The sequence below is a fragment of the Brassica napus genome, chromosome C7, assembly GCF_020379485.1.
Source record: "Brassica napus cultivar Da-Ae chromosome C7, Da-Ae, whole genome shotgun sequence".
NCBI classification, from domain to species: Eukaryota; Viridiplantae; Streptophyta; class Magnoliopsida; order Brassicales; family Brassicaceae; genus Brassica; species Brassica napus.
The window spans coordinates 54,453,314-54,479,253 of record NC_063450.1 but is presented as its reverse complement, the minus strand read 5'-3'; the positions used below and the strand labels follow the sequence as shown (position 1 = coordinate 54,479,253).

The window sequence follows — 25,940 nt, the reverse complement described above, 5'->3', positions numbered from 1 at the left end:
GTTGTCATTAATATGTCCAAAGATAATGTACATTTTATTTTATTATTGGTTGAGTTGTGGTTAGATAAATAATTAATGATATTTTTTAAAAAATGTAAAAAAATAATTATTTTCTTAATCTATGTGCATAATCGTAAAACGACATATATTAAAAATTGAGGGGGTATTAGTTTAGAATTGTGGAAAATATATAATCTCAAAAAGTTATGTACTTATAACTACAATTTAATATATTATTAATATATACAAAAATTTAGATTTTGCATCATTTTGAAATAGATGAAGTATATTATATTAAGAGACCTTTTTTGTGCACCAAGAGATCTAGGAGGTCTGCTTACTAAGGATCTTTTTTTTTTTGTTGGCGTAACCTTTTCATCGTACAATGAAACGAGGGACTTTTTTTATTTTACCAAGTAGTTGAATGGTGATAGTTAACAAATCATACTTAATACCATGGTGCATCATTGATTTCGCTTATAGTAACCATAAGCAAGCTAATCAATTAATGCTTGTACCTGGTTGAAACGATTTTCTTGAGTCCTTGACCTTATAAGCTTCAATTGGACCAAAACCATTAAAATTTTATCTTTTATTGTTAATAATTATTTGGAATGATGTACACCTAGCAAATTTCACAAATCTTGTATGTTATCGCTTTAGTGATTCGATCCACCAAGGATGCACTTTTTATTAATAGTCTTTAACTTTAAAGCTAACACAATTAGAGGTTTTCAAGAAGTAATTGTCCAATATTGACATCGTACTTATACAAAATAAATACCATATCAAAACAGATCTTAGCTAAGTCAGATGCAGCCCCGTTTCAATAAACAAAAGGAAAAGACGACATATGGCTCGGGGCATAACCTCCCCTATAAAATTTCCCACCCACTAAACATTTGTTTACTATTTTAAATAGTCGTAGTTTTATTATTTTAATATTTAATTGGTTACGCCACATATCTACTAAAAGAAAAGATGAAAAGAGTAAACTAAGATCTTTGATTAGAATGATTATTCTTTACTTTACTTTATAAAATTAAATACTAATATCATATTATAAATTATGCAACTTTGGTCCAAAGTAGGCCTAAATTTGAATTTTGTTTTTCTCAATTTATGTATTTCATTAGTTTATGAACTTTAAAGTGATTACTAAGTTTTTATAATTCGTATAATCCCCAAAACATTAACTAAAATAATCAAAATATGAAATTACAATATTAATAACCATATATATATATATAATCATATTTAACTAACTATAACAAATTTAAACCAAATTAGAAGCTGAAAAATAAAAACATGACTAAATTGAATATTTAAAAAAATCAAATAGTTAAAATACCCAACAAATTTAATAAATAACAATAAAGTTAAATAAAAAATACAGAAATATTGTATTTATTTTTTTAATAAATATTCATGTTTGCGTACAGGTGTGGAGGTGAAAAAAAAAACCTAACCAAAGCGAACCGATCCCAAACCGAACCAAAGTATATGCCTAAACCATTTGATTCAAAATTTTGCCAACCCAAATAGTTTGGTTTGGTTTAGTTTTAAACCAAATCGAACTGAAAATGAAATATTTTTCAATTAGATTAATTATACTAATAATATTAAGATTTAATATATTTAACTATTTAACCTAAACAACTATATATAATTTATACATTTTACTTCTAAATGAATAGAATAAAAATAACTAAAAATAATAAAAAGTATGAATCTCAAACATTAATATCAGAACTGAATAATTATTTATGATATTGGATTACGTCTTCTACATTTTTATTGTGATGTTTGGTTTTATGTATAAATGTAAAGAAAATAACGATTTAATGTAAAATGATGATTTGTTTGTATTGTATACATATATTTTGTAATTTAACCTAAAGAAAACTAAAAAATCGAACAAACTGATAAACATAAATAAAACCAAATTAAACTGAACCGAACACAAACCAAACTGCAATAAAACCAAACCGAACACAAACCAAATAGAACCAAACCGAACATAAACCAAATCAAACTAATATAGATTAACTTTGGATAAATTTTTCTTAGACTTAAATAAACCAAACCGAACCAAACTCATAGTTAAACCGAAATGTCCATCCTAATAACGTTCTTTTTATATGGAAATACATAACAGTTATAAAAAACCCTTAAATAAATTTCTGTGCAAAAGCAAAATAAAAATATTATTATTAGTACCTATTCTTCTCTAAGGATTCATGCTAGGGTGATTGGTCTAAGGACCAAGATTCATGCTAGGGTGATTGGTCTATGGTGATGGTTTTGTAAAAATGATTACCGGAGACATAACCTAACGAATTATCTATGGAGTTAAGTTTTTTTTTTTTGACTAAAGAAGTATCACATGTTTCAACTACAAACAATACTACAAGTTAACCCCATTATTCATAGACTCGATAATTGAATTATATATTAATCATACGAATTATGATTTCATCCTTATAAAAACCATAAAACTTACACTAAAACAATCTAAATATAAAAAACAAAAGAAAACAAAAATATCCTAAAAAAACACAGACACTATAATGTAATTCTCTACTACTTTCTTATACAATACACATACGATTATAATTTCTAAAACATAAGTCGACACATGAAGAGCATATTCCGCGCGTAGCGCGGACCGACCCTAGTTTATCATAAATGTATGAATGTTAATGTAGCTAGTGTGATATATTGATAGTTGTAGCAGTAAGTATATGGATCATGCCTTCAAAAAAGAACTATATGGGTCATTTAAAGTATTTATTATTCCGCATTCTTTAGAGTAATTAAGATCATAATATAGGAATATGTAACAAATATACTTATTGAAGAAAAAAAGAGCTTTTTCTTCTTGTATCATGGATGACCCACCACATGACAGTGCCACACAGATAAATATATGATACAGTGCAGTGTAGAATATATACTAATCTACTATTTGAGCAATAAATAAGAGTTTGCTATATATTTGCCTAATCTTTTATTCTTCATCTAGTATATAATACATTATATTACTATATGATATATTATATAATTTTTCAAAAATTTAAAAATTATTTTCAAGATTTTCTTTGGAAATCTTTTCGTAGAAGACTTCTTGAAAAGTTTTCTTATAGAATACTTCACTAACATGAGAATACTTTGCTGATTTATAATCGTAAAAATGATTAAGGTTTTTTGTTTGGCCATAAGAAGATGGTTGTAATTTTACTACGGGTTACTTTTGCATTTGATTAAATTTCTAGTACAATTTGGTATTTAAAATCAAGTTTTAAGTTATTTTGGCAATTCTCCTTTCATTTCATGGCTATTGGAATTATGTTGATGTTGTTAGCAACATAACAAACTAATAATTCATGGATGTTGTCATGTAATCATATAATTCATCTGGTTTTCAATATATTATTGTTGTCGAGATGTGTAGTCGGGTGGTAGCGTATTATTTGAGTGGTACCAGTCATTTTTCCTAAATTGCTTTAAAATATATAAATTTCATAATTGATTAGTATTGTTATTTCAGTTCCTAAATTGCAATGAATCCAAACATTTTTCCAACACGGTCACTTTACGCAGATATGGATCATCTATATCGGAGGGTCTATCCGCAAATGAAAGATCATCAATTTGCATGGATTTTATGGTATATTTAAAAGAAAAGAAATAATAAAATTTTTAGTAATATGGATGTATATCGAAGGAACGCTATTAAATTAGCTGAAACGAAATCGCAAGTCTGGAAAGACACACAAGCCTCCATCCCACCAGGGGTGGCTCAAAGTAGGGAAACCGGAGCTACTACCATACCTGGTTCTTCCTTGGTCTCCATTATCCAATCACTTGAAGTTGAGGCTTGTTAGGATCACACTACTCTCTTTGCTGTTTTTGCGTTTATTAATTTCTGATTTTCAATATGATTCGTCGAATTTCTTGGGTCTCCTTCATGTTCTTCAAAATAATTTTAGTTTCAAAGTTTTTATATGTTAAGGTGAATATAATCTATCATATATTCAATGAAGGATTAACTTATATATTTTTGTTATACAATGCGATAATCACACATTTATGTTTATAATTAATTATCATATCACTTTTAATTCTTTTTGAATTAAAGAATATTATTTTTTTTTTCAAATTTTCGCACTGATCTCCAAATTTTCTATTTTTATCTTATAAATAATTTATATGATCTTTAAAATAATTATAAGATTCTAATAAGAAGATTTGATAAGCCATGATAAATAATTTCTTTTAATATTTTTTGTAATATTTATAAATAATTTACAAAGCATGTATGGACTTTATTAGATATTAATAGTTACTATACACATATATGAATATAATTTTATGTAAAATATAAAATTATCATATCCATTTTTCTATAAAAATTCATTCACTATATTATGTTGTTTATAAATATAAAGAAGAATTGGTCAGAAATTGTTAAATTTTCTATAATTTCAACGGTTAGTTACTATAACTTATTATTTGTATTATTTGACAAATAATATTAATTGGTTCTAAACTTATATTTTATTTTTGATCAAATTAAAATACATAAAATTAAAAGTCATCGAATTATCAAATTAGTTAACAATTTTTTTAAGACTTCACTAATAATTAGAACGTGAGAAAAAATCAATGACGTGGCTTTTCTGTTAATATATATTTATAATTTTCTTTAATGATACCAGATTTTTTTTCTTTAAAACAACATCATGTTTACATAACAATGAATTTAAGATTTTATATAAATAAATCTTATTTCTAGATTGAATACATCCCTTAGTTTTTGTATTACTATGTCAATTATTTTTTTTGAATTTTTATTTATTATCTAAACCATTATGTTGTTTATATTCCGCTATATTGAAACAACGATAAAGCCTGAACATATGCACAAATAGTTGTGGTCGCGTCACTACTTGTAGAGAGACTCTTTCTTTGGAATATTCTAAAGACACTAATATTTTGTTACAGTCACCCAAAGCAATGCGGCAATGCCACTTGGATCAAAGCACAATGCATAGATAGCTTTCCATTATATAAAGTCACAACACAAAGAACACACAGAATATAGCTTAAACATAACCAAATTGATATTTTAGTGATAGATGATAGGAAGGTTTGTCCAGGAGCATATGCGTAACGATCTCTCAGATAATAAATATGAAAAAAAATAGATTGGATATTTGAAAGGTTTTAAAGAAAAAGACAAGACTCTAGCCTCAGAAAAAAAAAAAACACACACACAAGTCCAAACTAGTGTTCTTATCAGTTCCACTTTTGAGCAGCCAGATCGATAATAGTGATTTCGTCGACATCTATGAGTTTGACGCGATTAGGACGCATGTGGCGAACAGAGGAAGCAGGGAGACAGAAAGATTCAGACCTTGTGAGGAAAATGCAGAGATCACCAATATCTTGAGTGTAAACAGCGTTACCTTGTTCGTCAATCTTGAACACCATTAAAGCTTTTGTTTCCATTCTCTCTATGCCGTAGATGGTCTTGGCCGTCCTTTTGTACCACTTAACCATGAAAGTTTCACCGGTGGTTCTTGACTCCACCAAGTGTTCGCTTGTGTTGCTCGAGTACAGAAGCTCCCGCTTGGCCTTGCTCAGCTCCGGAAGGTTTTGAAATTGAATTCTCTGAATCTTTGGTGTGTACTTGTGTTTGCCGAGATCCCATGATCCAACAAGGTGGCCTCCAGATCCGACAATGCGAAACATGTCCTCTTTCTCCGAATACATGACAGGGGAGGAAAAGAAACAAGGGTTTGAGATTCTGATGTTGATCCACTCGCGATCGGCGTTGCTTTGAGCCGGTTTACAAATGCTTAGTTGAGGTCCCAAGAACTTGACAGCCACAGCACACTCCTCTTTCAACGGAGAAGATGAGGACATTGCCACGTTGGTGGCCATTTGGGCTTGGCATAGAGGCAGCGTTACATGAGGAGGTAAAAAAATGGTTCTCACCTGTTTAGGATTCTTCCCCGGGTGTTCCCGGATTTGCACAATGCCGTCCACCAAAGACGTTATCCATCCATTGGATGTTCCTATCATTTTCGTTACCTCCATAAAATCACTAGGCATCTCGTAATCAAGAGCATCCATGTCACCATCCCTCCTGACCATGGGTCTTACGAGATGTGATCTACAAGGATCAGCGCATAAGATGGTTAAAGGAAGGGTTTGTGATTGCGGCAATGAAGCAGATGAGAAACCATTAGAGTGGTGAAGAGGAGAGCATCTTACCAACACTGGTTTCCGCAAGCATAGCTTCGGGGGCTGGTTGAGAATCAGAGACATGAATAGTTTTAGTAAATAAAGGAAACCCTCATGGATGTTCATTGCTGATGTTCATTAATACATATGAAGGGACTTGCTCGCCAAGTTTTCCTTCTTGACATAAATTTACCCTAATTCTAATTTGTTTCATTTTTCTATATACCGTCGTATAGCCTCTCTGATTTCAACGGAGCAGACTTTTAAACATTTATGGCAATATTTTGAAAACCGGGGAAAATAATGAAGCGGTTAAGTATATCAGTTAGGCCGGGTATTTTACTAGTAATATGGCTACTTTTTGATTCTTGCAGCAAGAGAAACATAGGGTGTGACCGGTAACCATCGAGGAACATTAAGAATGATTAGGAAAAGAATGAATAGGAATAAAATTTTAGGAATGATGAGGAATGAGGAATGAGGAATGAGGAATGAGGGTTCCTTATCAAAATTAACAAAAAACAAATTTACATTATAATTCTCTACAAAAAAGGGAATGAGAAGGAATGAAGAGGAAAAAATATTCCTCATGAATGGTAACATTTTTGAGGAACTTTAAGGAATGTAGTGTTCCTCTTCGTTCCCTTGGTTACCATTCAAACCCATAATCTGTTTGATTTTTACGATTTTATATATTGGTATTTGCTTTTCATGATTAGTGTTATATTTTGTACTTTTATACATATGCTACCACATTTTATACATATAAACTAACATTTTAAGTTGTAGTCGGCTATATATTTATGGTTTTATATATGTAAAACGTATTTACATAGCCAAAGTGGTAAATGCTCAATCGTAAATTGGGCAAGAGAAACAGATTAATAAAAATATTTAAGTGTCTTGTTATATATTTATATTTTGGTAGGCGTAGAAAAGTTCGTTACAGCTAAAGTGGTTTATGCAGCGTTACTGACTTTCTAAGGGACCAGGTGCGTACTGTTATGTAAATTTGTACTCATTTATTTAATAAGTGCATTAATTAGGTAGGTTTATTGAACAGTGGGATTGGATTAGAACCGTTAGATACAAGATTTATAAAAGAAATCAGACATATATTATCCAAGCAAATACACATCTACTTGTCTGGTGGTGGATGGGGATTTGTACTTTGATTGGGTGATTTGTGGTTAATGTTAGTGTAGGTGGAGAACTTGTGGTTGGGGGAGGGGTGTGACTTTGGGAAAGTGTTGCTGTCCAAGAACATGTGGTCAGGAGTAGCGTGGTCAGGTATAGTTGTATACCATATCTATCTTCTTCGTCACCGCCATTTCCATAACCACTTCCATGAGTTTTACCTTTGCCATAAGTTTTTCCACCGTCACTTTTTCTATCGCCACCTCCTCCATACCCTCTGGTTGATGGTCTACTTCCATTTTTGGGTCTTCTTTCTTCACCGGTCCGTAAGAACCATCACCATGAAACTACCCCCTCCATGACTGCCTCCACCTCGAGCAGCACCTCCATACGCATCTCTATCTTGTGCTATCACTTTCGTCAGTTCCATTTCTGTAACATGATCTCCGCCACCATAAGATGATTTTCTACCATCTCTGTCACCGCTTCCATCTCCGCCTCAGCAACTGTAATTCATCGTCAGTGTAGATGAAAAAAAAAAGAGACAAATTATCAGATTATGGTTTATTAAAAGAATAAATTGATTTATAATTAACTTGTGTTTTTAGTTGTTTCAGTTAGAGGGTAGAAAAGACATTTTTATGAAACAAAATACTCTACATAGTAGAATTATGTCTGAGTGTAAAAAGAAAGTAAAAAAGTATGTCTAAATGTAATTTTTTCTTCCGTAAAAAGCTTTACCCAATGTATTTTTTTTAAAAGCTAACCAGGTCTATACAGATTTTGATTACATTTTCAATTAATTATGCTCGGGCTCATTTTCACCTTAGTTATTGGGTCAGATAAAACTAGAATCATAAAATTCCAAAATATATTTCTCGAAGGAACCTATATATCTCATAAATAAATAAATTACAAAATTTGTTAAAACAACAAATCTTAATATAATTTTTTTAGAAAATAAACACGCGGTTTAAACTCCATTTTCAGTCCAATATAATTTAAACTAGGTGTTTTACCCGCACATGCAAGCATAATCATTTTACTAATAGTTATTAATATATTTCTTATGATTTAAACATTACAATAACTTATTCTTATATTCTTAATCATTTTAGTTTCCTTTGATTTTTATCTCGGTCTACGTCTTCTTAGTACATAGGAAAGCTATAAAAATATGAAACCATGAGAGCATATTACATATCAAATATTACACACAACAAAGTAAAATAAGAATGTGAACTTCTTTTTTGGACAACGAAGAATGTGAACTTTTGGTCTCTCTTAGTCTACTTTGTATTTTTGAACCAAAAAAATGTATTAAATTACCGAAAAACATTGAAACACACAAATCCAAGTAAAAATAAAATAAATAAAAATAAAGTTTGATGATAATTTAGAAGAAAACTTAAAAAAAAAACAAATTGAGATAATGATAATATTTCATTGGTTTACTTGATAAATATATACATTGAGTTATCGAAATATTTCATAAGTTTACATTTAATAAACAAAAAAAATAGATAATGATAGTTTTATTATTATTATAGTTAATTATATAATGATAAATCTAATTATTCATTAAAATATATATACTTTAACCGTTTTAGAGATTAAACCATTAAGCACATGTTCATAACATGATTACATAAGCAACTCTCTAAACTTAATATCAAACCATAAATTTTTTTAATAAATTAAACAGTAATAAAACACATAAGTGAAATAACTGCCATTAAATAATTTATAATAACTAATTCATAATTCCAAACTGCATGTAACAAAACCGATTTGCTTCCTAGTCTTTTAAATTCAACGAAAGAAATAAAAACATAAAAGTCCAACTAAACAGAAAACAAATATCAAAAGTGCATAAATATAGATGTCAAGAACCAAAAAAAAAGATCTAAAGCTAAAAAGAGAATTAAGCTTTGATGTTGTTCATATAGCCTTTATTGCAAACAACTCCACCAATAATATTGTTTGACAAAAAAAATATTGTTAGATCTGCACAAAATGATTGAACCACTGAAAAGAGAACGTTCATATCAAAATGAAAGTGATATCACGAAGATAACACAAGCAATTGAAACAATCAGAAAACACTATACCTGGAAGATGAAAAAAAAACTATAACCGATGTAATGAATGAGAAAAATGAAACTATAAAATTTAAAACATTTTACATCACATGAAAACAATAATTGGTCTTCACTTGTGAAAGTTAAAGCAATTATAATTTTAGTTCCAATTAAAAATTTCGAGATACTTATATTATTTAAATGAATAAATTAATGATTTAAGCTAAAAACTAATAAGAAACTTGTAGAAGTTAAAATAATTATAATTCCAATTAGAAATTTCGAAATAGTATACTATTTAAATTAATAAATTGATTAAAAATTTCGAAATATTTATATTATTTAAATTAATAAATTAAATATTTAAGCTAAAAACTAATAATAATATGACAAATAAGCAAAATTAGCTAAATTCATGGAAATGTGACAAATCAGCAAAATCACTTCATAAATAATAGTATAGATTATTTGGCATACATTTTCTACAATAGATTTGGGTTTAAAATATTAAAGTGTAATTGTTCAATACATAAATTATATTTCCACATGATTATAAAATTTATTCAAAAAATCTTTTTATTGTCACCGTTTGAAAAACATGAACAACGCTTTTAAACTTAAAATTTCATATGGTTTCCAAATCTGTAATAAAAGTTGAATAATATATAATATGATCTTACAAATATTTTACACATTTGTATAAAATTTGCAACGGAAAAATTATTTGCGCGGATCAAAATCTAGTTAACAAATTATAATTTATCATGTGTCCATCAATTTCTTTGAACAAAATAAAATAAATTGGTCTGCAAAATAGAAAGAAAAATATACGATTAAGTCAACCAAAAACTAATTGATAAGATGAAATAATTTGAAGTTATATCTATATTATTAAAAGAGAAGTACCCATTTGAAAATGTTCTTACTTCATTAATTAAATTTCCTATTTTTTGCTTGTCTTTTTCAGTTGCATTTATGAAATATCCTAAAACGAATAAAACTGTCTAATTTATTACTTGTCTTTTCAGTTATATTAATGAAATATGCTTAAATAAATTTAAAATTCATATTTTATTGTTTGTCTTTTTCAGTTACCTTAATAATAATCACATGGACTTTCTTAATAAGGTCTTTTAAAGTAATTGGGTTATGGACATTTAATTTTTATCTTTATCTCAAAACAAAAAATATAAATAATTTATTATTAATAAAATATCTAAAATTATTTACATAAATCAGCTATTTTTATATGTTAAATTCTTCATATAAGTTAAAAAATCATTGTATTTTCTTTAAATATGTATAAATAATTTACAATCTTTTATGCCATACTAAGTCATTATATAATATTTCTTCATATTTTGCATTCATAGCCATTGTTTTTATATATCGTATACAATTCTCTAATTACGTGCATATGTTCAAATTGTTTATATGATATCAACTATTCGTCATAAATCAATGGTTTAAGACCCCAAAAAAAGTAATTTACTTAGTGAATATAATATATTAAATATTACAAATACATTATTTAGTTAATTAAATAATCAAAAACCGTAAATTCATACCCGCGCGCGGGTCAGAATCTAGTTCAATTTTTAAAAAAGGTACAAAGATCCTTTCGAAGGTCAGTGGTCACACTAACGAGTTGTTTATGGTAAACGTTATTAACACACAACAAATATATTAATCAAATCGTCATTGCCTTTTAACAATTTGGTATATGGTGGGTTATTAGTGGAATTAGAGGTTCATTATCAAAGCTAATGATGAATTTATTTGTGACACCACCATCTACTTCACGTTACCCAAAAGAAAAGAGTTTACTTTTTTTTCTTATCTTTCAAGTGAATGCATATCTTTTGATATACCATAAGTATGTTTCAAAATTAAAGACACAACAATTATACAAAATAATCCACACCTCATACTTTTCGAATATGTGAAACATCAACATGTTCCGACAATGTGATCAATAATACCTTTCGAAATCAAAATTTATTATGTCGACCACATTAAAATGTCATTTAAAAGAAATAGCCATAGGACCAAAAAAAAAAAAAAAAAAAAAAAAAAAGACAATGCGTGAACTGAACCGGAATTGCAATTGGCAATCAATTGAACCAGTATCGCTGCTCTAAATCGATTTCTCGGGGTCAGATTGACACAAACAATAGGTTTGGGGTTGAATGTTTATGGGAGGGAGATTATCGCCTTTCCCATTGGAAAAATGAAAAAAGCAATCGTCTTCTTCTCTCAAGTTTCAACTGCACTTGGCAGTTTCTCACTGCCTCTCTCAAGCAGAAGAAGCTTATTGACATGGAAGATCATCCCGATGAAGAATCCTTCGAGGTTCAAGAGATTCGGAGGTTTCTATCCCTCACATTTATCGTTCATTCCTTGATTTTTATGGGGATCTTAGTTGTCCGCCATTCTCATTCTCTCGAGTACCTTCACCGTGACGAAACTGGAGTATCGATTCCTTCCGATTCGGAGACTTCGGCTCAAAATCTCCGCTGGATGTAATCTTTTTCGTTTTCTTTTTCATTCTAGCTTTATGTTGTTGTGATCATGAAATTAGGGGGTTTATATGAGTCACATTGTTACGATTGTTTACAGAAAGAGGAAGAGGAAGAGGAAGAGGAAGAGGAGATACTCCTTCTTCCCATGGAAGGTAAAGTCTCGGAGATTCCCACTGCGGACTATCCCCCCCCCCCCCCCCCCCCCCCCCCCCCCCCCCCCCCCCCCCGTTTCGGAAGAGGAAGAGGAGATCATGAAATTAGGGGGTTTATATGAGTCACATTGTTACGATTGTTTACAGAAAGAGGAAGAGGAAGAGGAAGAGGAAGAGGAGATACTCCTTCTTCCCATGGAAGGTAAAGTCTCGGAGATTCCCACTGCGGACTATCCCCCCCCCCCCCCCCCCCCCCCCCCCCCCCCCCCCCCCTTTCGGCAGTGTCTTTCTTTAGGAAGATTTACTCTGATGTGTTTGAAGCTGGAGGTTTGGTTATAAATGGTAAAAATACCTTATTCAATCATTCTTGTTTGTCCATCTACTTAGATGTTGCTGACGCTAATGATTTGCCTTCCGGGTGGAGCAGATATTCACCCTTCAGCCTGGCTGTAGTGAATCAATCCAACACCAACTATTCCATCACAAGAGGTCTTTTTAGTTGTTTAATTTTCTATAGCACTCGTACTGGCAAATGTTTTTTTTTTTATTTATTTCTCTCGATCAGTGTTGGATTTGCAAGGACTCATATGGTAGACCTTGCTTTACTTGAATATTGAAGTAGGCATATGATTAGTGATCAATACGTTGAGTATGCACTCTTCACTGTAATTTCTTTCTTTTTGCACGGCTGCAGAGACCACGCAAGATTTCAGTGTAAAATCAAAAGATTGGGGGTTTGAATCATTCATGAATCTCAGCGACCTCCATGATCACACTCTTGGATATTTACTGGATGATACTATTCTGGTTGAAGCTGAACTTTGGAAGGTGACTCTAAAAAAAAAAAAACAAGAGACTGATTTTGTTGGACTTAAGAAGCAACTTACTCCCTGGTTTTGCCTGAATATGTTAAACATGTTTTTGACAGGTGAGGCAAACGGAAGAGGAGGCTCTCTTTAATACACTTAAATTAATTTTGCAGGTGGAGACAAAGACTCCCGGTGAGTGTTATGCATCTTGTGGTGGATGTACGTGGGGAGAGAGATTGAGACATTTGAGACTTATTTGTTCTGTTTTTCAAGAAAAAACTAAAGTGTAATGCAAAATAATAACTAAAAACTAAAAATTCAATTCAAAAAATCAAATATAAAAACCATGAAAAGTTGAAAACAATCAAGACATTTTTTGGGGTTAAAAAATAGAATTCAGGATTGTTGAGTATATTGAGTTTTTTAAATAATATATGCCAGTAGCCAAATCAATACAGTAATTTTACTTTGCTATTGGAAAGCAATCTATCAAATATTCTCTCCCACCACTTCCACTTACAGTAATACATACATTTTCAAACATTCAGCTAAATGATTCATTTCCAACAGCAACCATCGATGCAAATGTTGGATAAAAAAGCCATGGGGCTTTTAATTTAAATGTGGAAGGAAATGGTCATTATTTTAGGTTCACCACAGTAAAAATATTTTTGCAGAATAAGCAAAGAAATCAATAAAAGAGGGGAAAAAAAAAAAAAAAAAAAAAGGGGGCACGAGTGAGTCACACGTGTGAATAGAGGCGTCATCATCTTCTCATCTTCCCAAGTTCCGGCTGGCTCGCTCTCTCTTTTTCCTCTCGATCAGTTGCGGTTAGACAGACAGAGTTAAAATCTTCCTTTCGAGAAGGCGGGCGAGCTAGTAGTTGCTGTTACGATTACTGCAAAACTTACGAAGAAGAAGAAGAGCGATTTCGATTCAATAATTGTGTTACTTTCGTCGGTTGAATCTCTCATGCTGAGGTATTATTTCTCATCGATTTGCTAATTGGTCCCACGATCGTTAGCTGTTGTTGACTAGCAAAAGTAAATGAATCCTTTTTTTTTTTTTGAAATCATCTCTGTATAGAGTTTCTCGCTTCCATGAGAAAATTAGATTTGATGATTCTGAAGTTTTATTTTTTTTCTGAAGTTTCATTTTGATGTTGTGGTTACTTTTGCTTTTACAACAAGTGGTTATGATTTGGGATTGTTTCTTTTAAACCTAATTTGGAGTTTTGGTATCAGTGTTTTGGAGAATTAATTTCCAGCGATGCCTTCTCTCCAGCTACTGCAGTTAACTGAGCGGGGTCGGGGTCTTGTAGCTTCAAGACGGTAACTATTACTATTGCTTTGCTTTGCTTCTTCTTTTGTATCCTTTTTTATCTCTTCTTGGGGGATTGCGATATCTTTTTTGTTTTTTGTTTTGTTTTGTTTTGTTTTGTGTTCGTTATTATTTTGTCCTCTGTTAAATTCTATAGGAAATCTATACTGCTTGCTGCTGGTATCGTGGCTGCCGGTGGAGCTGCTGTTTACTTAAAATCAAGGATCAGCTCCCCTAGGCTCCGTGGTGATGATGATGATGGAGCATTGGAAAAGCGGACAGGAAACAATAAGAATGCAAAGAAGAAAGGAGGAGGAGGAGGACTGAAGTCTCTTCAGGTTCTCACTGCTATTCTCTTGTCTCAGATGGGAAAAATGGGTGCCAGGGATCTTCTCGCACTAGTCGCCACTGTGGTATGCTTTTGTTTCATGTTATTCCCCAAGATCTGGCAAAAGTATATGATTATTTTTCTCTTCTTTTATACTTTTACAAATCACAGGTTTTCAGAACTGCTTTGAGCAATAGATTGGCTAAAGTTCAAGGTTTCCTATTCCGTGCCGCTTTCTTAAGGCGCGCGCCACTCTTTCTACGTCTTATCTCCGAGAATATTATGTTGTGCTTCATGCTATCCACGACTCACGCTACATCTAAGTACATAACTGGGGCCTTGAGTTTGCGTTTCAGAAAGATATTGACGAAACTTATCCATTCACATTACTTTGAGGTAACCACCACCTTCTGTGTCTTTTTGAATTGGAGGCAATTCAATTATTTACCATTTCTTCATCGTATTATATGTTTTTGACAAGTGACGACCATATCGAGTATACTTCACACTGCTGGATACAAACTTTAATATTCCTTTATGATTGTTTCAGAATATGGTATACTACAAAATATCACATGTGGATGGTCGGATTACGCACCCGGAGCAACGAATTGCCAGCGATGTACCAAGATTCTCTTCAGAGTTGAGCGAACTTATACAGGATGATTTGACTGCAGTTACTGATGGAATTTTGTATGCATGGCGCCTTTGTTCATATGCTAGTCCAAAATACATCTTCTGGATACTGGTGATTTCTGTTTAATCTTCTGTTTATGTTTTGTCTAACATCCGTTCGCAGTACAATTTTCTATCTGGTCTTTATGAACTAACTTGAACAAGTGTTGTCCAGGCATATGTACTGGGAGCCGGTACTGCGATAAGGACCTTTTCTCCTTCTTTTGGCAAATTGATGTCCAAAGAGCAGCAGTTGGAAGGGGAGTACCGACAACTTCATTCACGCTTAAGGACTCATTCGGAAAGCATAGCATTCTATGGTGGGGAAACCAGAGAGGAATCTCATATACAACAAAAGTTCAAGAATCTTGTTAGTCATATGAGTGATGTCCTTCATGATCACTGGTGGTTTGGCATGATCCAAGATTTTCTGCTCAAGTATCTTGGTGCCACAGTTGCTGTTATTCTGATTATCGAACCATTCTTCTCTGGGCATCTAAGACCTGATGACTCGACCTTAGGGAGAGCCGAGATGCTAAGCAATATAAGATATCACACCAGTGTCATTATTTCTCTCTTTCAGGCTTTAGGAACACTTTCTATAAGTTCCAGGCGGCTCAGCCGACTCAGGTAATACGTTATGAGTTCATATGAGGTAATAAGTTACACCCATCAGTTGTGGTGGCTATGCTTTCTAATTTTGGAAATGTTTTTTCTTCCAACAGTGGTTATGCCGACCGGATTCATGAGTTGATGGCTGTCTCGAGAGAACTCAGTGGTGATGATAGAACATCTTTACAGAGAAATAGAAGCAGAAATTACCTTACTGAAGCTAACTATGTTGAGTTTTCGGGTGTCAAGGTAGTTGGAACACAGATTCATGTTCTTGTAATCCTTCTCCAAAAGGCTGTGTTCTTAATGTTACTTAATGCACTTCAGGTTGTTACTCCAACGGGAAATGTTTTAGTGGAGGATCTCACACTTCGAGTTGAGCAAGGATCTAATCTTCTGATTACAGGTGACCGCTTTACTTCTAGGGAGTGACATTTTATAACTAACAAATTTCCTTTTCATAGCAAGAATTATTGATAGAATAGCCTATGGTGCTACTTTAGCCTGCCTGATGTTATCATTATTCTCTCTTTTCATTATTGATTAAACAATATGAATCGTAGGTCCTAATGGAAGTGGCAAGAGTTCCCTTTTCCGAGTATTAGGAGGTCTATGGCCCCTGGTGTCTGGGCACATCGTGAAGCCTGGAGTTGGTTCTGATCTTAACAAGGAGATCTTCTACGTGCCTCAACGGCCCTATATGGCAGTTGGAACACTTCGTGACCAGTTAATATATCCTCTTACTTCTGATCAGGAGACTTTACCGCTCACTGAGACTGGAATGGTGGAGCTATTGGAAAATGTTGGTATCCTATTTACTTCGTGACCTGTTAATAGTAGGATGGATTGTGTGGTTTGACTTTCTTTTGCTTATTTTTGTGGACTTCTGATTTTGTAGGTTGACCTAGAATATTTATTAGATCGCTATCAACCTGACAAAGAGGTTAATTGGGGTGATGAATTATCTCTGGGAGAACAACAGAGATTGGGAATGGCCAGACTGTTCTACCACAAACCTAAATTTGCAATTCTTGATGAATGCACAAGTGCTGTGACAACGGATATGGAAGAACGTTTTGCTGCAAAGGTTCGAGCTATGGGAACTTCTTGCATAACAATCTCCCATCGTCCAGCCCTTGTTGCATTCCATGATGTTGTTCTGTCATTAGATGGAGAAGGGGGTTGGAGTGTTCACTACAAGAGGTTGGATTTGTTTCTTAACCATCTTTGTGAGGGTTACCAAAGTTTTCTTTTGCATTTACTTATTTAAAAGGACTAAACTTCAGGGACGACTCTACACTTCTGACGGACGCTGGAGTTGATTCAGCGAAAATTTCCGATACAGATCGTCAAAATGATGCGATGGTTGTTCAGCGAGCGTTTGCTGCAGCTAGAAAGGTCTCCAACAGCTTATGATTATTATTCTTTTACTTTCGTTGAGGGGTGCTTTGTGGTGGTTATAACCTTGTTACTTGGTGCTGTAGGAATCTGCCACTACTAATTCAAAGGCTCAGGCGTACTTGACACAGTTAATTACAAAATCACCAGTTGTAGATAAAAGTGTTGTGTTGCCTCGTTTTCCTCAACCTAAGACATCCCCAAGGGCGTTGCCATTAAGAATTGCTGCAATGTTACACACATTGGTGAGCTTGAGTTATTAGTGTGAATTTTGTTGAAAACACTTGTACCAATTTTTTGTAACTCAGTAATAAATACATATGCATTTCCTCTTTAGCTTCCTTGGAAGGCGAACTATCTGTTCCATTTGGCTAAACTTATTCGTACCACATTAATGCTAAAAGTAGCTGACCATTTCACTGTTATGTTTCAGATACCCACTCTCTTGGACAAGCAAGGAGGACAACTACTTTTGGTTGCTTGCCTTGTCGTCTCAAGAACATTAATCTCTGACCGAATAGCCTCTTTGAATGGTATACTCTGTTATGTGACCTGATTGTTATTGATAGGGCTCCTTTTCTTACAACCACATGTGATTTTCGCAGGAACCACTGTGAAGTATGTCTTGGAGCAAGATAAAGCAGCCTTTGTTCGTTTGATTGGTTTGAGTGTTATCCAAAGTAGTGCATCTGCTATCATTGCTCCTTCATTAAAGTAATATTTCCTTTTTATGCAAGTTTAAAACTTCGTTGTGTCCTTTATTTTATGGAGTTTTTGTTAGATTGTTAGTTACATTTGCTGATGTGGTTTCAAACATTTTTTCCAGGCATCTAACGCAAAGGCTAGCATTAGGGTGGAGGATTCGTTTGACTCAACATCTGCTACGGAATTACTTGAGAAATAATGCGTTTTACAAGGTCAATTCAGATTTTATGATGCTTAAAGATACTATGCTAGCATGCCCTATTTATGCATTGTGAATTATGACTATGACCTTAAGTTATTCTGTGCAACTTGAGCTACTAAAATAAAGCATGATGTGTTATTTACACTTATGTAAGAAGTATGTTGATCCGCACCGATTTAAAATATATATTCAGTTGTGGTTGGTATTATGCTTCATAGAGGCTGGTTGTTTGTTCTTTTTCTTGTAAGCTAATATCGCAAATTTAGAGACACTAAAGATTTCACATTGGGTTGATATCCATGCAGGTTTTCCACATGTCAGGCAATAGTATTGATGCGGACCAGAGACTCACTCGTGACCTGGAAAAGTTAACCACTGACTTGTCTGGACTTCTTACTGGAATGGTTAAGCCATCGGTTGACATTCTGTGGTAAGTACATTTTGCTAGATTGTTTTCCTGATGTTTCATGGTTTCTTGGTATGAGTTTTCAAATTTTGTTTTTGTAGGTTCACCTGGAGGATGAAGCTATTGACTGGTCAAAGGGGAGTTGCCATACTTTACACATATATGTTACTTGGTCTGGGTTTCTTGAGACATGTTGCTCCCGATTTTGGTGATCTAGCCGGTGAAGAACAGCAGCTTGAAGGGAAGTTTAGGTAACTCTTTTTTACGTTTCTCCAATTTTTCAGATGATTGCGTTATAAAGAGTATCTGGACCAACTTCTTCCTGCTTATTTAGGTTTATGCACGAGAGACTGAACACTCATGCTGAATCCATTGCATTCTTTGGAGGCGGAGCTCGAGAAAAAGCTGTAAGTGTCTTCAGCTCCTTTGCTATAACTGTTGGATTTTGGGCTAGCTATTGACCTATCTTTTGTTTTTCATGGAGCAGATGGTCGACACAAAGTTCAGGGCACTATTGGACCATTCTCTCATGCTCTTGAAGAAGAAATGGTTGTATGGCATACTTGATGATTTCGTGACAAAGCAACTTCCCAATAATGTGACTTGGGGATTAAGTTTGTTGTATGCTTTAGAACACAAGGGAGATAGAGCACTTGTCTCCACTCAAGGTGAAGATTTGTCACACTTTTCAATGTAGGCCACATAAGTTTATAATTTCTCTTTAATTATATAACGCTTTCTTGCATGATGTCTTGATATACCAGGTGAATTGGCACATGCATTGCGGTATCTAGCTTCTGTCGTCTCCCAAAGCTTTATGGCGTTTGGTGATATTCTTGAACTACACAAGAAGTTCCTTGAGCTCTCTGGTGGTATTAACAGAATTTTCGAGCTCGATGAGTTTTTGGATGCTTCTCAGTCAGGTACGCTCACGCTATAAAGTCTCATATGATTGGGAATTATTGGGCTTAGACATGTGTTATAGAGAATGTATTTACTTTTGGGTTGATCATATTCGTCTATATTCAGGTGTTAACTCAGAAAATCGCACAAGCCGCTTGGATTCTCAAGATCGAATATCCTTTTCAGAGGTGGATATCATTACCCCTGCGCAGAAATTGATGGCTAGCCAGTTATCATGCGAAATAGTTGCAGGGAAAAGCCTGCTCGTCACAGGTTGGTGACTTAATAAAATCTTCGTCACTGAAATTTTTGCATGAACGTAGTGTAGAGCTAACGCTAGCAAAAAATATTTTCAGGACCAAATGGTAGTGGAAAGACTTCAGTATTTAGAGTGCTTAGAGATATATGGCCCACTGTATGTGGAAGACTTGCCAAACCATCATTGGATATCAAAGAACTTGGGTCAGGGAATGGCATCTTTTTTGTTCCGCAGCGACCATATACATGCTTAGGGACGCTGAGAGATCAGATTATATACCCTCTATCTAAAGACGAAGCAGAGAAAAGAGCCGCTAAGTTGTATGGTAATCTATAGAGAAACTTATCTCTTACCACCATGATCTTCCTTCATATAATTTTTTATTGTTTGTGAGTAACAGGAGAAAGCTCAACTGAGGCTGGAAGCGTTCTGGACGTTCATCTGAAAACCATCCTGGAGAATGTTCGGTTAGTATATCTTTTGGAAAGAGATGAAAATGGTTGGGATGCTACAACCAACTGGGAAGACATATTATCTCTTGGAGAGCAACAGAGGCTTGGCATGGTAAATTAAATCTCTTATATAGTTGTATGAATAATCTGACTTGTTTCTGGTGTATTAATTCTTTGCGTGTATTGTAGGCACGTTTATTCTTTCACAGACCCAAGTTTGGAATCCTAGATGAATGCACCAAGTAAAATGATCGAGTCTTTCTCCCCCTGTAGTTTTGCAATCTTCTTTCCCCTTTTTGTTTAATACTCTTTTGGATTTGCAGCGCGACGAGTGTTGATGTTGAGGAACAGCTCTACAGAGTTGCGAAAGACATGGGAGTTACTTTCATAACCTCATCACAGGTAAGCTTTTTGTTTTTCGCATTCATTCATTCATTATTATGAACATCAAATAAGAGTTCTTACCAAAAATCTCAAAAACCTCAGCGTCCGGCATTGATACCGTTCCACTCATTGGAGCTAAGGCTGATTGATGGAGAAGGAAACTGGGAGCTACGTTCTATCGAACAGGCGACAGAGTAAAAACTCAGCAAGACACTTAAGAGAAGGTTCTATATACACTAGTTTTAATAATAATAGCAAAGCTAAAGCAAAAAAGCCATAAGACCATATGCAAATGCAAGTAATATCTTTAGCACAAAGTCCTCTATATGGGTGGGTATGTAGTTACTCTGCTTTCGACAGTGTAGGTAGAATTGAATTGGAGAATCTCTCACATGGAGGATTGATTGTTTTTTATCTTTTGAAGAAACAATGTAAGAAAAAAGAAGATGAAAGTGAATTATACATTGATAGGGCATAAAAAATGTACAGTGTGTTTTCCATTTCCGTGGAGATTGATGATATTTTCTTTTGTTGGTATTTACTTTTCATCCTTTGGTTTCTAGTACTCTGTTTTTTTTTTTTTTGTAAGTAGTTTAAGCAGAATTTGTTTGTTTCATAATATAAGTAGCTTTCATAATTTTAAGTAATTTTTATTTTTATTGGGTATAGTGTTATTAATCAAATAATATATATTTATTTGTGATTGGTTTAACTATACCTAATTTATATATCAAATGCTACTTTTGGAAAAATTAATAACTTTCTTAATATTTGTGCATTCATCTAAAATTACTTACAATAAAAAAACAGGGAGTATCATTTAATAAAGTGAACAGATGTGTTCTAAATTTAATGTTTTTTAATAAATAAAAAAAAATTAACAGAAGTAAGGTTTTTTCACTCACAAACAAACAATAGCTCAATTAAAAAAAAAAAAGAAAAAAAAAGAGTGAAGAGAAAGAAAGATGCCAGTGAGAAAGCCTAATACTTCCGCCGCCGATTTGCTTTCGTGGTCGGAAACGCCTCCTCACCAGGTTGCATTGCAATTGCAATGAGTAGAGGAATAACAACAGCTTGTCCGTTCCACCAATATAATGCTGACCAAACCATCCTTCAAGAACACCATAATGGTGAGTCACATCTTCTGTCATTCCAGCCAACACATCACCTTCAACAATAACCAGAGAAGAGTAAGCTTCAAACAAAGTAACAACACATTATTTATTAGAAGATGACTAACACTACCAATGCTGACATATAAGTTTTTTTATATATAAGCGAACTTTGATTGATTTTCTAAATCTTCCTAAAACAATATAAATAAAAAAGGAAAATATAAAAACTATATATATATATAACGTAGCTTCACAGAAAATTGTAAATATAAATGCTTTTTAAAAGCTTCTTCTTAAGAGATAATAATATTTTTTACTTAAAATTGATATCGGTCGGTGGCCACACGCTTATATATAGGCCCATATATAAAAACCAATCAATCAATCAACAGTAATATATATTATATATAAGAGATATATAAATATCCCTAGACCTTATCCTATCTCTCATTGAACAAATACGAGAACATGGAGAGGCAACAGCAAAGGAAGGAGGAAGCATGGGTGATATGGAATATCAGCATGTGCCCGATTCCGGATGGTGTTGATCCTAGTGTGATGGGTACGACAATACAAAAGGCGTTGGAAAGTGCAGGCCACGTCCGCCGCTATGATCAGATCTCCATCACCGCCTTTGGCAACAACCTGATAAAAAAGAAAGACGTCACGAGGAAGCTCTATTCTACTGGAAAAATCTCTCTTATGCATGGCACCAGTTAGTCTTCTTCTTTTGTTTCTTTTGTGTATTATATTTTTTAATGGATTAGGGTTTTCTTTAGATTGAGGGTTTGGTTTCCTTGGCAGAATATCAAACGCAACTGTTAATTTGGTCCCAAAGAACTCGTCCTCCGGCTACTATGATGATCATAGACAGTCATGAGCGACTGGGAGTGGGATGGTTAGCTTCTACACTTTCAGACCTTGAAGATGAGGGATTCACAATTCTTCTTGCATATCCTCAATGTGACGGCATTGCCTAACCCTTGCCACGTTCCTTTTCTAATCAGTGGTATTGGCAAGACTTAGTGTCTGGTAATAAGTTTGTCCCCTCTCTCTCTCCGTTTTTTTTTATATAACCACCAAAATTAAATTGTTTCTGAATTACTTTCCACAGATGAACAAAAGACAATAACAAGCCTTGATCTTAAGGTAGATTGTTATGAAAGGAATTTTGTATTTTGCTCATTATGCTTTTTTAAATCCCAAACCTTTGAAGATTTACGCACCCATCTCAAGACTGAAGGACATGCATATTCTGTAAGCCTCTCTCTCTCTCTTTCTGCTGTTTTTTCTCAATACAAAACATTTTTGCCATCGTCTTATATGTTTCTTTGTCAAGTAGGAGTGGAACCACTCTTGTGATGATAGTGTGGACTGGCTGAACCTTGCTAACTTGCACCTTGGTCGATCACAGGCATGTTTTAACACTACAAGAAAACATCAAGGATTCTGAGGGAAAAAATCGTCGGAATTTCGTCGGAATATCGTTATTCCGACGCAATTCCGACGAAATACGTCGTCGGAAATAATTCCTCGGAATTTCTTTTTCCCTCTGAAATCCCTCGGAATTTTCCGACGGAATTCCGAGGAAATAAATTTCCGAGGAAATTCCGAGGATCCCTTGTTTGTCGGAAAAGTCCTCGGAATATACCGAGGTAGAACTTCGTCGGGATAATTCCTCGGAAGTTCATCGATCGATGCGTGTTTGGACATATATACATCGATCGATAGGAGTATACCGACGGACTTTTTCCTCGGTTTATTCCGAGGAACTGTTCCCTCGGTATATTCCGAGGGATCCGTTCCTCGGAATTTTCCGAGGGAGTTGTCCCTCGGAAAATTCCGAGGGAAATGTCCCTCGCTATGTTTTTTAAAAAAACGGATCGATCGATGCGTTTTTGTTCAAAAACGCATCGATCGATGTAGTGAAAAATATAATTAATTTCCTCGAAATGTAAAAAATATTAATTTTTTGAAAAAATAAAATTTCTGAAATTTAAATTCGAAAATATGAAATTAAAAGTAAAATTGAAATCATACTAATTAATATTCAAAGTTTCACAAATAAAAATAAAACATTCCGAGATTGGGGAAAAAAAAACTACGGGTCTGGCACGTCCGGGAACACCTCGTTCGGGTACATCCTCTGCATCATCTCCATCATTTGCTGGTTCAGCCTCCTCTGTGCCTCATAGCCCGCCTGTTGAGCCGCCATCTGGGTCTCCAACAAAGATATTCGATCATCTTTGTCCTTCAACTGAGCCGTAAGTACTTCTGGATCAACAAAGGGCGGTGGTGCAGAAGAAGGAGGAACCGACCGGGTGCGACGACCCAAACCGAACAAACGTCCCTTCTTCTTTGGAACCGACTGAATAGAAAAAAGCCAAATTTAGAAATTTAAACCAAGAAATAAATGAATTGAACTTAAAAAAAAAAAAACTTACGGATTCAACGATTTCGTTGATTCGAAACCGGGACAAGTTGGTCGAAGCCGTCGAAGCGTCATCCTCGGTTTGAAGCTGAGACACTTCGTCTACCACCTGAGTTTGGACCAGGTCGACCACGTCCCTCACAAGACCGTCATCAATCTGGCCGGTCTTCTTGTTGGTATACGCCCTCCTCATTAGGGCGAGATCATCGACCGGCTCGCCATCATTTTCTTCCGCCTTGAAAAAAAACATAAAATTAAAGAAACATTAGAAATTAGAAGAAATGCACAATAAATTTAAATTCTGAAACTCAAATAATTGAAGAAAAAGCGGTTGAACTTACCATGCGATCTCCGAGAGTGGCAATAGATTGAGCACCCAAGTTATGCTTGTAGATGCCCTTCCCTTTACGGTCGCTCCTGCGGTTGGTGGAGTTGGTGGAAGAAGTTTCTTTCGTCTCCTCCTTATCCCAATGCGCACACAACTCCTTCCAGACCGTATCGTTCATCGACTTTGGGACCTTTTAATTAAAAAAAAAGAAAAAGTTTAATAAATTAAAAAATAGTTTAATAAATTAAAAAATTGTTTAATAAATTAAATCGAACCTTATTGATTTCCCACTTCTTCTTCCACTCGTGGATCTGCTTCCCATAGTTGTCCATTACTTTATGGACGAAGTGGTGATAGATAAAGAGCGTCTCATCGGAATTCCAGTTGAACTCTTGCTGAAAAAAAAACACAATTAGTAGAAAATTTATATTAAAGATTAAAAATATAAGTAAAAAATTAGAATACTTACCGCAAACTGACGAAACCACAGAACCTGCTTGTCGGTTGGGAAGTGAGTGAAAGTCGGATGTCCACTGTCGAGGGCCGAGTACATCATACGGTTGATCCATGCGCTGATCCCGTTCCCGGATCGGTTGAACCTTATTAAAAGAACAAACGGTTAATAATGAATCCAAATTTAAAGAAAAAAAAATGTTTAATTACCATGTTTGACCCCGTCCATGTGGATACGGAGTGAGATACGGAAGATGGTCACGACCGGGCTGTTGAACCAACTCCGCAACCCTCATCACTCCCGGAGGACCCGGAGGAACAGGAGCGGATGCAGCAGCGGGAGCGAGAGGAGCATGAGCGGGTGCAGCAGAGGGAGATGTATGGTTGGAGCTGTGGGGCGAAGGGGAATCCTGAAAATGGCTGGAATCCCGAGACTGGCTCCCCGTACCACCACGACCACGACGCTGTCGAGGCCGGGTCTGATCATCATGAGACCTGTAAATTAAAAAAATATATTTAATAAATACAGAAATATATAAATTAATTTTTTTTATTAAAAAAAAATCCCAAATAATTTAATCACAGAAAAAGATTTATATATATTAAATTTTTTTAATAAATATATAAAAATAGTTCTAATAAACAAAAATAGTTTTAATAAATAAAAATTGTTTAATAATTAAAATGTTTTGTAAAATCCAAAAAATCGAATTTATATAGAAATTTTTTTTTGTAAAATCCAAAAAATCGAATTTATATAGAAAAATCGTTTTGTAAAATACAAAAATCGATTTTATATACAAAAATCGATTTTATAAATACAAAAAATAAAAAAATTATAAAAAAATTCTAAATCAATTCAACAAAACAAATTATTCAACCAAATCACAATTCTAAACCTATTATACAACCAAATCACAATCCTAACCAATCACCCTAACAAAAATCTATCAAAACTACACAAAAACCTAACAAATAGAACCTAAGAGAGTGGGATAGGGTCCTTACATGATTTG

General features: G+C 34.0%; 3 protein-coding genes across 3 annotated transcripts; 2 read left to right on the top strand and 1 right to left on the bottom strand.

The window, feature by feature from the left end:
* Positions 1–5,301: 5,301 nt before the first annotated feature.
* LOC106408629 lies at positions 5,302–7,688 on the bottom strand. The gene is made up of 2 exons (XM_022705720.2): positions 7,557–7,688; positions 5,302–6,315 (listed from the first exon to the last, which is right to left on the bottom strand). Exons 1-2 carry the CDS (start codon positions 7,686–7,688, stop codon positions 5,302–5,304), a joined length of 1,146 nt encoding a protein of 381 aa, XP_022561441.2.
* A 4,555-nt stretch (positions 7,689–12,243) lies between these two features.
* Positions 12,244–13,321, top strand: LOC106409487 (ubiquitin C-terminal hydrolase 13-like). Its single transcript, XM_048764379.1, has 4 exons — positions 12,244–12,256; positions 12,361–12,633; positions 12,839–12,972; positions 13,073–13,321. The coding sequence occupies exons 1-4, from the start codon at positions 12,244–12,246 to the stop codon at positions 13,241–13,243; spliced, it is 591 nt and encodes a 196-aa protein (XP_048620336.1). The 3' UTR covers positions 13,244–13,321.
* A 351-nt stretch (positions 13,322–13,672) lies between these two features.
* LOC106410587 (ABC transporter D family member 1) lies at positions 13,673–21,134 on the top strand. Its single transcript, XM_013851124.3, has 26 exons — positions 13,673–13,933; positions 14,198–14,284; positions 14,431–14,686; positions 14,773–14,997; positions 15,152–15,349; positions 15,452–15,906; positions 16,002–16,137; positions 16,216–16,294; positions 16,452–16,690; positions 16,787–17,091; positions 17,175–17,286; positions 17,373–17,531; positions 17,720–17,819; positions 17,892–18,000; positions 18,113–18,203; positions 18,499–18,623; positions 18,701–18,850; positions 18,934–19,006; positions 19,087–19,267; positions 19,364–19,522; positions 19,629–19,775; positions 19,859–20,086; positions 20,162–20,325; positions 20,403–20,455; positions 20,537–20,615; positions 20,700–21,134. The coding sequence occupies exons 2-26, from the start codon at positions 14,223–14,225 to the stop codon at positions 20,793–20,795; spliced, it is 3,981 nt and encodes a 1,326-aa protein (XP_013706578.1). The 5' UTR covers positions 13,673–13,933; positions 14,198–14,222; the 3' UTR covers positions 20,796–21,134.
* The last annotated feature ends 4,806 nt before the right edge of the window (positions 21,135–25,940 follow it).